Here is a 12,055-nt window from a genome sequence, read left to right as displayed (position 1 = left end):
AGGCCCCTGGGGAAGCATTGTCTGTTGTCAACATTATGAGAGTGAGCTTCCACTCCTTAACATACAGAGTCCCTGCCCCATGTAGCTGCCTTACATGAGAACTAAGCTTTAGGTAGAAAGACAACCCTCAGATAGTTAGATCTCATGTATCTGGTATCTAGAGAGAGGCTATGTCGTGTGTCATCTTGGTCGAGGTTGTCAAAGTCTACTTATGACCCACCTTACCCAAATAGTCACATAAAGACCCCGAATCTCAAACTGCATTTTTATTATTTTTTAATAAACTTTATTCTATATTACAAATAGTTTTTTTGTTCTGAACTGCAAAATAGGAATGCCTTATATTTACATACACAGGTATACAATTAATTATAACAAAGGTACAGAAGCTTGCCTTTACCAAGTTACAACTGGGCTCCAATTTAAATAGCATAGGTTTTCTTTTAAAAACTTTTTTTTAAATCATTTTTTAAATTCTTACTAGGATACTCTTTTTAAAAATCAAAACCAGAAGACCCTCTTTTTTTTTTTTTTTTTTCTTCAGAGATCCCATCCACCTGTCCTTGCGGCTCAGGGTAACACTGTTGTCTAAAGGTATATTTTGCTTTCTTCTTTCCAAGGGTCAGTATTCAAGGTGAGAGTTTTGGAACAGAGGTGGGGCAGGCTGGAGAAGGGTAAGTGGTGAGGAAAACAGAAGTGATCTGTTCTAGCTCTGCCAGTGGCCTCTCTCTCAGACTCACAAGGCCTCTGCAGTTTCTTAACCCATTCATGCATCCAGTTCGATTCATCCTTCCTTTGTCTTCCTAGTATATGGGGCTTAATTCTGGGTCCTCTAACCAAGCCAGAACCCCTTGCTCTCTCCCATACCTCAGCTCTTGGAGACATTGTCTTTTGTGGTACCTGGAGTTGCTGGTTGCTATGGTAACTTGACAAGACCCTGATGGAAGAGACAGAGGCTGTTCCTTACATGCTAAGCAGGGAGAAAGGCTGCATACAATCCTTCCTTCCTATATCAGGTCTGGGGACCTGGTTTCTGCTTTGAGCACCTAACTCAGAACTAAGCTAAGACCATGTGCCTCAAGGACACCAGGCCCAGGTATGGAAAGGTACGGGGGAGTGTCATTCATTCTCAAGCCCTGTCATTGGTTTCCAAATGGAAGTAAAATTCTTTGAGGTAAGCTAGCTTTTGTTTTTAAAGAACGGAAGGTTTAATAAGCCAACAAGCTGGCAAGAATGCCAGGGAAGGGACAGGGAGACAGATGAGGTCACAGCTCATCTTCACCTCTTGTTCAGATAGAACTGATCCCTGCACAGGAATGAGAGGACACACCCATCTTCACCTCTTGTTCAGATAGAACTGAACTGATCTCTGCACAGGAATGTTCCTTGGTTTTGTTTGCTGGAGTGGTCTCTGCTTCAAAGTTTTTGTTTTGGGGTGCTGCTTAACTGTACCCTCTGCTTTGAACTCCACTCTCAAAAGGGAGCCCTTCCAACATGTGCTTGAGTCTTAACTTTAAAGATATAGACAAAATAAATGGGCAGAAGAAGAAACTGGCTAATTGAGTTTCCACTTGCTTTTGTGTCATTGGGGACCGGGAGCTTGAGTCCCTCAAAACGAGCTTCAGTGAAGTTTGAAGGAAGCCGAGAAGAAATTTAAAGAATTCAGCAATTCCAGGGGCAGCTCAGAGAGGGAGGACTAGATAGGAGCCCAAGGAGGAGGGAGGAGGGAGGAGGGAAGAAGGAGGAAGGAATGTGAGATTCCCAATCAAAGACCCCACTACTTCGAGCCCTCACCATCCCTACCAGGAGCTAGAACATGACCTTCTCTTCACTCCTTGGGAACTGCTTGCTCTGCTCAGCTTTCTGATAGCCATCAGTCTACTCAAGGGATTCCATGGAGTGCTAACAAAGACATTTTCTCTTTACAACTGAAAGATTTGATTTTTTTTAACTTGGATGCTCCCTCTAATAAAATGTAACTATTATTGAGAAGCAATGATCTGTAGTAAAACAACACCAAAAAGTCTCTCCTAATATTTGAAATGTTTCCTGCAGTGATTGCTTTCTAGCTGGGAGAGAGGATGTGGGGCCCCCCCCCTCATCAGAGCCTTGGAGGAAGCTTGCAAGGTCCCAGCCTCTTTCTCAGGAGCTGCCTCTTTACCTCCACCTGCAATGGTACCTCAGCTGCTCACTTGTAAGCCTGAAGCTTGAGTTGGTTCTATGCAATCAGGAAAATTTGTTCCTGATGACAGGAGTATTGGCCTTTCTTAAGATAAAGCATTTATTCACTTTCTGTGTGGTGAAGTCACTGGCAGAGAGTCCTAGGAGAGATTGAAGGAAGGAGGTTTCTTATTTCAATCAAAATGAGAGGTGGTTAGGCCAGGAAGGACCACAGCAGCATCACCCAAGGTCCTGGAAAGTGTGTCAGAGCCTCACATCTTGGAGATCATTGGGGATGCCATTGCTTGTGGCTCCTCTAGAAGAGGACCCACAGGGTATTGGCTGAAGGAGGGCAACCCTATAGCTCAGTGAAGCAGCCAAAGCTGGGTTGGGACAGCACTCACTACTAAATGAACTAAAGTACTGAGCAACTCCTGTATCAGAATCAGTACTTGGCTTTGGGGAGGCTCCTTGTACAGGAGGTTCAAGGAGGAACAGGGAGGAAGCTAGCTGCCTGCCGGGGTGGGGTACAGTCAGTAGACAGACATGCATGGGGGCGGGAGGAGGGTGGGAGTGTGGCTGTGGGGTGGTACTTAAAACACCTCAGAATGTTAGGGTGTTGGACAATCTGGGCACTGTATCAACATTAACCCAGTGGGAGCAGGAGTTGAGCCTGGGGGCACAGAAAGACTTTGTCTGTTAGCAGCTCATGCTTCCTTGGATTGTCCTGGGTGTTCTGTCTTAAGCTGCAAATTCATTAAAAGTATTTCTCTTTCCAAACGTGGCCCCGTTCAGGCACCACAAGCTTATTCCAGGGCTATGGACTCACAACATGGAGGCTCCAGCGGCTGGCTCTGGCCATGCTTGTTGTACAGGGTTGAAAAGTACCTTGGTCTGGGGGAATCCTCTGTTTATCCTTTGTCCCCCAAATTTAAAACTATACTGAAAGAAGAAGGCAAGAAAGTATTTTCCTGAGGAAGTAACTGACTCAAAGGCTAACTTGACTTCATGGCACTAAGAAACATTAGGGTGTCTCCTTTCAGTGAAGGAGAAAGAAAGACATGACCAGACCATGCCCACACCTAAAGAGACATATGCCACAGAGAAATAACCAACCTGCAGATACCTTCTTTTGGTTTCTTCTACATATTCTTCTGCATTCAGGACCCCATGAAGCTCCCTGCTAATCTCCCTTCAAAATTCAAATCCTCACTTGGCCAGACATTTTGAATGTGTGGTCAGTACCATTTTGACCAGTGATGTCAGGAATAGGAGGATGTAGAGAAGAATGGGAAGTGAAAGAGACTACTAACCCCCTCCCCCACACTCCCACCCCCACTACATACTCTCTGAACAAACTCCAGGAGATAAATAAAGGTTCCACCTTCAACAGATGCACAACACCCTGCAAATGAACTCTGGAAGGAGGGCAAGGGCACCACTGTACTGCATAGCCTAGCTTCTCTGATTTACTTCTCTGGAAGCTCACAGACCACCAGGTCTCTGGTTGCTAAGAGGAACTAGAAAATCCCAAGTGGGAGTAGGATAGAATATATGGGAGGATTTGACAGATTTTGAATAACGTTGCCTATACTTGCTTTTAAATGTATCACACTTGCACCAAAAAAAAAAAAAAAAAAAAAAAAAAAAATCAAATGGAAGAAATGGAAAGTAAACAAACAAACAAGCAGCAACAGGGAAAGTTTTTTACAGGCAAGATGGGCCTCAACTTCTGAGTTCCCCAAGCAGGTCACTGGGATCGCCCATGAAGTGCCAATTAAGTAAAATATCTAACGAAAGCCCCTCCTCAAGAGAAATGAGGAGACCCACGAAAGATGACTGTCCTGGCCTCTTTCTTCCGGATATGTGTATTTCTCTGAGGTGTTTGAAGTTTTGCTTGTAACAAAAATTGATGAAAAAAATTCTGTACCGACAAAATAATAATAACAATAAAATCATCCAGTTTAAAAAAAAAAAGTCAGCAAAGTCACGAGCTCATTTGCTGCTTGTTCATATTTTTCTAACTGTGCAAAACTTAAAAATCAAATCTCATTCATGCATCTACACACACACACACACACACACACACACACACACACACAGACACACACACACAGCTTCCTTCTATCTGCAAGTTTATATTAAATAGGTTCCTGTCTCTCTCCTCCCCAACCCTTCATATGTATAAAAAGACCTTTGCAGCTGAGGTGCTCCTCCAGACTAACCCCCACATGCACCCTAAAGCCTGCCAGGTCCTGTTCCAGGCTTCATGGAAGAAAGCAATATGCAGTGATAGAAATTCTACATGTCTCCACCTGGCAGCTGATTTGCCAAAACCTTTGGTTTTCGTTTTTGTTTTTCATTATCCCTCCCCAATTCCCATGCATCTTTCTGTAGCCTCCTCTTCCTGTTTGCTACATTGGTGTGCCTTTGCCGTTTGTCTACAGTGATGCTACACAGGGCCTTCTGCTCACACAGCTCAGCCTTGGTAAGTAACATTCTGATTTCCTGTGGATAGAAGAATGTTCTTACGACATTCGCTACCACTCAGCGCAGTATACTGACACTGAAGACTGGACAGATGAACCAGGGGACAGAGAAGGGGACTGTCTCAGCATCCTCCCACATGGGATAAGAAATCTTTGCATGTTTTCTGCAGGTTCCTAGTTGTATCCCCCAACCCTGTTCCCTCATATGCAAAGGGACTCAGTGTCCTTACAGGCGCAGGATGACACATGGACTTTGCTCCATGTGAGGCTCATTTTAGTGATGGGAAGTAATGGCACATGATGCACGGAGAATGAAGAAAGGCAAGACTGGAATGCTATTAACACCACCTTCTCCAGTGCCTCTCTTGTCTCCACGAGAGTGGGACAACAAGCCAGAGCTGCCATAAGAGATTCTTGCTAATGGTGGAGACTGGATCACTAAGTATCTAAGAACCCTTCAAGATTGTAGGTTCCCAGGACCCACCAATAGACCACCTCTTTGTATAACCACTTGGTACATTTCCGAGCACACGTTTTCATGACTGGGTAAGACAAAATGGCATATCCAAAGATGGCAAGACACAATGGAGACAAAAACGCCAGGGCCATGGTTTAGTGGTATGTACTGTTCTCCATATCCATCCAGGTCCCTCACTCAGGTCTCCAGTCCCTTCCAGGCACAAGCTGTTGGCTGAGGCTGCTGGCATCTTGTTCTGTCTTGGTGAGGCTGTGTGTAAGTATGTTTCTTCCAATGGTAGATGACCTTGGAAAGGATAAGGAGGAAGAACCACTGAAGAGACAGCTGAGATGTTGATGAAACAATTCCCACAGAGGTCTGGACATTCCAGTGACAAAGTCATCTGCATAGCAATGGCACCAGATTCTGCAGGAGGGACAAGGGCTGGGCTGGCCATTTATGGAGTTCCCAAAGACATTGGGGATGGAGCCTCGGAGACGGCTGGAGGTAGAATCTCCTAGATGCACTCTGTATTTCATGGTGAGTATTGATGATGGTGACAAAGGAGCATGGAGATGCCTTCTCTAGACAACACACAAGGCTCCAGCAATGGACCTTTGACTATGGTCATGATGCATTTGAACTTGGGGTGAATAGAGAACAATTCATTGTTGCTTCTGGCATAGATGATACTCTTTTTCCTCTTCTCTCTCTCCATGTTACATTTCTGCTATTAGGAACCAGATTACATAATGTAGGAACATCTCCATGGTGGAATGTAACTGTTAGCTTTTCCCTGTCTGACTTTTCACAGGAAGGGGAGTAAGGTCTATATGGACATTTAGAAGGCCTCCAAGGATATTGGAAGGGGACAGAAGGCTGCTGGACATCAAACAGGTAGGCAGCGGCCCCTGAGAGAGCATCTTTAAACTTCCACTGATCCCCAGTCCAAAATCAGTAGGAGGCAAGGCCCTTATCTCACAGTTACAAAGCACCCAGATCCACTGCCTGGCCTCTTGTTGTTGAGTGTGTGAAAATGGAGAGTCGAGTGATGTCTCCTACTTCAGATAATACTGAGCTCACAGTTGCTTCCTGAAGCCAGGTTTTGGACCACAGTGGGGATTTTCAAAGCAGAAGGTGAAGTAGCAGCATAGGAATGTTCTGTCCTCAGCTCCTCATCCTTTATGAGCCCTGCTGTTGATGCATGGGGCCAGGAGCAGCTGGGAGGGAGCCTGACTCTGAGATCTGGTCAGGTCCCTCACTATGGCCTGGCCATCCCTAAATTGATGGAGGGTCAGCGATGTGGTCCAATCCCACTGGCAGAGCAACTGGAAGAGGTGGGACTCTGGAAGGAGGGAGAGACAGAAGAGGCAGAGAAATGAAAGGAGAGACGGCGCTGCTTGGGGTTGCTGCTGATGCCTGTCGGAACTTGCACTTGGTAAAGATGATAATCTAGACTGAGGCACGGCTTGGTGTGTCCCTCCCTCCAGGATGGCCCTGGAAGGACAGTTCTCAGCTGTCTAAGCTCATGAGGGTTATGACTTGTTCTAGTTTGTAAGCCAGTTTCTGCTTTCCACACTGGTCATCATGGTCCAGGGGTCCAAGGATCTGTGGAAGGATCAAAAATGGAAGATTACTACTATGGGTAAGATTACCTATATTTCTGGGGGTACACAAAGATAGTATGGATATTGTCAGGGCATTAGTGTACCGGCTGATACACTGTACAACTGATAGCTGTTGTGTAAGCAAGCAACCTGAGTGAGGAAGGTAGTGAGAGGTGAGAGGCATATGAGTGCTCATGTCACCAGACACCAACACATACACTGTCACATCTGGATAATGTGTACATTCCATTGTTTCTGAGAGACAGCTGGCTGAAGGAGAAGCTTTGCTGCAGATGCCTATGCAGAAAAGCCACTGTCACCTACAGTCTCAATGGCATCTGGGGAGTTCCATAGCCAGTGCAAAAGCTCAGGCGGAGCAGAATGTGCTTTTCCATTAATAACAAATCCTACCTTCCCTTCCAAAATAAGGAAGTGCTTTCCCCAATAGCCCTTTGAGGCCTAAATATCCACAATTAGAAAGCCAGTTGGCTTAACATTATCTGTTAAAAGTCAAATAAACCTAAAGGAAAAGGGTTCTAAGTTGAATTGGTATTTGGCACATAGTGGCTACCCATTTCTGAGGTTGGGTGCTTGACAGAAGACAATGATGGGTGATTGCACTGTCTGTGGGAAAGTTTCTGGGATTTCCTGGAAACTCAGAACATGTTACATTGAATCATCTGGGGTGAAGCATGATCTTCCTGAAGGATCATGCATTTTTCTTTATCATCTGCATCTGCTCTGCTTGGTTGCAGTGAATAAGGCCTGGTCACACACATAAGCACCCTAGGCACAATGCCCCAAGGGAGGTACCAGACAAGCAAGGTAGGGTGTTCTCTGGTCTGAAGGGTAGGTTGGAGAGCAAAATCTGCTGGATGAGCTTAGGAAGACTTGGAGATTCCTTGGGCTTTGGATTTCATGACTAGTTAGTTCTTTTATTTATTTATTTTTTTCAATTTGGGATGCTAGAGCTGCTTACTGAGTTGGTGAGAAACTGTCTTTTACTGTTGTAATGCTAAAAGTAGACAAGTATTCTGGCAGGTGAAGGGTGAATGAAGCAGGATTCTCACAGTGCGGTCTCACAGAACATCCTTATTTACTTGCCTGCCACAAACAGGAACACTATTCCCTGGGCCATAACCGGTCTGCAGACTGGTGGCAGGGGTCCCTCCCCTAAGGGACTCACTGATGTTTCCTGTTAACATGAGGGTTATATGTTTTCATAGCCTGAAGATCATTGGGCTCTCTACCTGCTGGGGTCCTTTAACAGGGTTCTTGAACTTCTTGGGTGACAAAGCTGGGGGATGGGGGGGAGCTGGGCACTAGCTTCAGCTCTTGGTATGACCTTCTGCTCCAAGAAGGCAGCTTTGATTCAGGGAGTCTGGATCCTGAACCATTTGGTTTCTACCCACACAGTTAAGAAAATCCCACAGCACCTTTGTGTTAACTAGAATGAAGGCAGGATCCATGGTGGCAGCTACCCAGGTAGTGTTTTCCAACCAGGGAACACAATGATGAATGATTCACGCACTTCATCCCATTCTATTCGTTCTGTTCATTCAGCCCTCCTCTCTTCCATTCCTTTTCTGTCCCCCCCTATTTCACTCTCTTTTTCTCTTCAACTCTCTCCTATTTGACTCCATCCTATTCCATTCCATTTCTATTCTGCTCTGGCCTGTTCTCCTCAATAGGACGCCATAACACATGATGTCATCCTTAAGCGTGAGGAAGTCTTTGCTCAAAGAGAATTAGATAAGAGAGAAAAATGGAAAAAAAAAAAACCTTAAAGGGCAATAATGGAGAGAAAACAAGCTAGGTCTGGTGGAACATTCTGTATTCCTAGTTACTCCGTAAGGCTTTGGCATGAGGCAAGTTCAAGGCCAGGCTGGGGTCTAGGGTTACAGAGTTGAACTCAAGAGCAATCTTGCCAAGTTATGGAGAGTATCGCAAAAGAAAACATGGTAGAGCCCTTGCCTAGCATGTGGGAGGCCTTGGGTTCAGTCCTAGGGCAAGGGGTGGAGAGGAAAAAAATGGAATGGGTTCTTATATCTGAAAAGGAGTTGTTTGAGAATATGTAGACTGGATGCTCCTCAGTGCTCTCTTTAAGTCCCACGGTTCTGTCCTAGGTCTAGATGGTAGAATTACCATGACAGATGCATGGGGCTATTTCCATGCATGAAACATTCAGATGTGGCCCCCATCTCTGTCAGTACAGGTGTGGCAGGACAGGGCAAAGCTTACCTCCTCACTGTATTTGCCCACATAGGAGAAGATCTCCGAGAGAGCACTCATCGTGTTGAACTCATTCATGTGCATCCGCGACTGCTCGGCCAGGTATGCATTCATGTCCTGGTCACTTATCGCCGGCATCTTCCCAATGTCTGAATAATACCTGTGAGGGGTGGGAGACAGAGAGTAGCTGGAATCATACACAGAGAACATACAGGAGACACGGAAGCTTCAAGCAATGGTAGCCTATCCTGTGACCACCTGGTGATCATGGTAGTGTCCCATCTGGGCTTCCATGTCACAGCCAGGGAGAGCCCTCTGCAGCTCTGATACAGGAGACACTGACAGAAGGATATGAGAGGATGGACAGAGAACCAGGAGTCAGAGGGTTTCTGGCCCAGAGCATCTACTTCGTTCCCAGCTCCTGACACAGGGCTCCAGCATGCCTCGTGCCTCTCCAGCAGGGCTGCAGGGTTCTTCTGAACAGTTGCTCTTCTCTGATGGCCTGTGCTCTCTGGAGGTTAAGAGAGAGGGGTGGAGGCTGCTGGGAGAGAGAGGCTGGCAGAAGGCAATCAGTCACTGTCACTTGCAGCTGTGCACTGCTGTCAACTGGTTAATTAGATGCCAGCATTTACATTTTTAATTTCTGCAATTTGACATTTTATGCATCAGACCTCCAAGTCCCCCCGCCAGAAGAGAGACACACAGTTTCCTAATGAGGAAGTAAGAGGTCCCTGTGCCCCTAACCCAGCCACTTCCTCATCCTCTGCAATGTGCTTTGGTGTTGTAGGTGGCAAGAAGTAAAGAAGAGGTAACTGGAAAGATGGGGAGTCACTGGCAAGTCAAGAGGTCCTGTAGTTTGTTGGCCCATGCTATACCAAGTCCCTGGGCTGCAGGGCTGCAGCCATCAGCATAAGGAACTAGAATCTGGGGAGGGGAAAGTGATTCTAGGACAGGGACAAGGTAAAGCAGGTGAGGTGTCAGCATGGAGTTTAAGGAGGAAAACTCCTTCAAGGTTTTCTAAATCCTGACTCTCAGAGCTTCAAGAGTTCAGGCTTCCTTCACAAGGTGACCAAATAGTGTCACTGGTCCTGCTCTGTGTCTTTTTCTGCTTATAGGGCACCTCTGCCCCATCCCCTTGCCACTTCCCTATCTTCTCCCTGTCCCCAACAGCGCCCAGTGCTTGGGAGACAGACTGTCATAAATGACTCTTTAGGGCTCCACCAGTCACCAGCTTCAAGCCTACAATGAATGACAGCTTAATTTGTGACCAGAATCTTCCCAGGCAGGTAACAGCTGAGATGGATGCTTGCCTTGGGGCACAGTCTTCTGGGATTGCCACTGCATTTTGGGGAAGGGAAAGATCTGGTCTCTGGCTAGGGAAAGGAGTGGTCAAAAGGAAACTCCTGCGGCTTCAAAACCCCACTCCCTGCAGCAGACAGTGCCCACTGCCTGTTGAGTGCCATCTTGCTGTGGCTGGCAAGGAGGTCTTGGCCCTTGGCTTGCTGCCTAGACGATAATAAGGCAAAGGCTGGACAATAAGACCTTTCAAGGGAGTAGTTGAGAACATTTGGAAGATGTGCTGCCCCTGGCTCATCTGGACTCCTTCCTGCCCTTCACAATGCTCTCTCACACCACCTCCTGTCCTCAGAACCCCACATCCTTGACCTGCTTCATGTCTGTTCCTTCACCCTAGAAGACACTGTTATTTTCAAGGCAGGCTCCACCTCAAAGCACATGCCTCAGTGCTCTAATACAAGGGGCTTGGGTGAATTAGTGATGTTGTAGGTACTACAGGTCCAGCAGGTATCTCCATTCATTGCAACTAATAAAATATATCTGGATCCAATAAATGCCAGCATTCCATTTTACAGCAGAAGCACAGAGGTTTCACTGGTGGGTTTTGACCTTGCTGTTGCCAAGATTTGTGCCACCTTTCCCTTATGGATCCTGTGACTACCAAGCCAGATAGGTTCACCAAGGAAAAGTTATCTTTGCGGTCCTGTACCTGAGAAGCTCGGGCAGCGGGTTCTCTCACTTTTAGTACTATGGCCAGCAGCTCGTGGAACATGGATGAGACCAGTGCCTTGTGTCCACATGGTTCTACTCTGTCATCTGGAGAAAACCAGTCTCTGAGTAGGATGGAAAACTCAGATTCCCACAGAGAGGACAGAACTGTCAACAGTAGTGAGAGCTCCTGCTGCTCTTGTTGCCTGCTTGTGAAACTGTCAGGTTTCTTACAAACAGCACAGGCTCCCCTGCTGCTTTCATGGTCCCTGAGTGGCATAGTAGCCTAGGCTAGAGATTACTGTCTGCACACAGAAAGGACTCTTTCCACACCAGAAACAGAAGATGCTTGATGTCTGTCTCTTGCAATGGTTTTTCTCCTGCAGGGTATTTGAGTAAGGCATTTCTCCAAAGAGAATATTTAGGAAAATTGTGTGTGTGTGTGCTTGCACGCGTGTGCGTGCGTGTGCGTGGACGTGCGCGTGCGTGAGTGTGTGTGTGTGTGTGTGTGTGCGCGCGCGCGCATGTGCGCGCGTGTGAACGTGTCCCAGGGGAAGAGGTAATGAGATGTTGTAGAAAGTTGGAAAAATAAGAGTAGAGAGGGTGAGAACGGGGACTGGAACTTTCTCATCTGAAGCTGATGGGTGACATGCTGTCTAGGATGTATTTTCCAGTCTTCTCCCTGACATGTCATCAGGTCCCCCATGGTATGGTTTCATTTCTCATACTCCTTTTTGCTTTGAGGTTGAGGAGACTGGTCTGGACCAGGGCATGTCTGTGGTCCTCTGCTAGCCCCTAAGTGGATCAACTACATGGCTTTATCTTTAGAAGTTCTGAATGGGTGGAGGCAAGTGGCTACCAACAACTCAGTTACCTGTTTTCCACCCTGTTCTCAGCCCCAGGCTGCCTGCTACTAAACGGTCCCATTCTCTCTGCAGAGCTTAGCTAATGCTTTCATCCAAGGCTCTGCCCAGCCCACAGCTAGCCAGTTTGTCCCACCCCCCAGCCTGACCATGACCCGGCATGGAGTCTCCTCTGCCATGCATACAATTGCTTCTTCCCACTCCTGCCAAGCTGGCCTTCATGCTGGGACTTGGGCAGAGATG

General features: G+C 46.7%; 1 protein-coding gene across 2 annotated transcripts in view; it reads right to left on the bottom strand.

Annotated features, from left to right (window-relative positions):
- Positions 1 to 253: 253 nt before the first annotated feature.
- Positions 254 to 12,055, bottom strand: part of Plxna4 (plexin A4) — a 445,710-nt gene continuing 433,908 nt past the window's right edge. For both annotated transcript variants that reach the window (XM_076913573.1, XM_034519140.2), the window contains 2 exons: positions 8,955 to 9,105; positions 254 to 6,714 (listed from right to left, as the gene is read on the bottom strand). In XM_076913573.1, the coding sequence (XP_076769688.1) occupies positions 6,619 to 6,714; positions 8,955 to 9,105 (247 nt within the window). In that variant the 3' untranslated portion in view covers positions 254 to 6,618. The remainder of the gene's footprint in view (positions 6,715 to 8,954; positions 9,106 to 12,055) is intronic.

The sequence above is a fragment of the Arvicanthis niloticus genome, chromosome 15, assembly GCF_011762505.2.
Source record: "Arvicanthis niloticus isolate mArvNil1 chromosome 15, mArvNil1.pat.X, whole genome shotgun sequence".
Lineage (NCBI taxonomy): Eukaryota > Metazoa > Chordata > Mammalia > Rodentia > Muridae > Arvicanthis > Arvicanthis niloticus.
The sequence above is the reverse complement of the archived record's forward strand: the minus strand, read 5'-3'. Positions and strand labels throughout refer to the sequence as shown.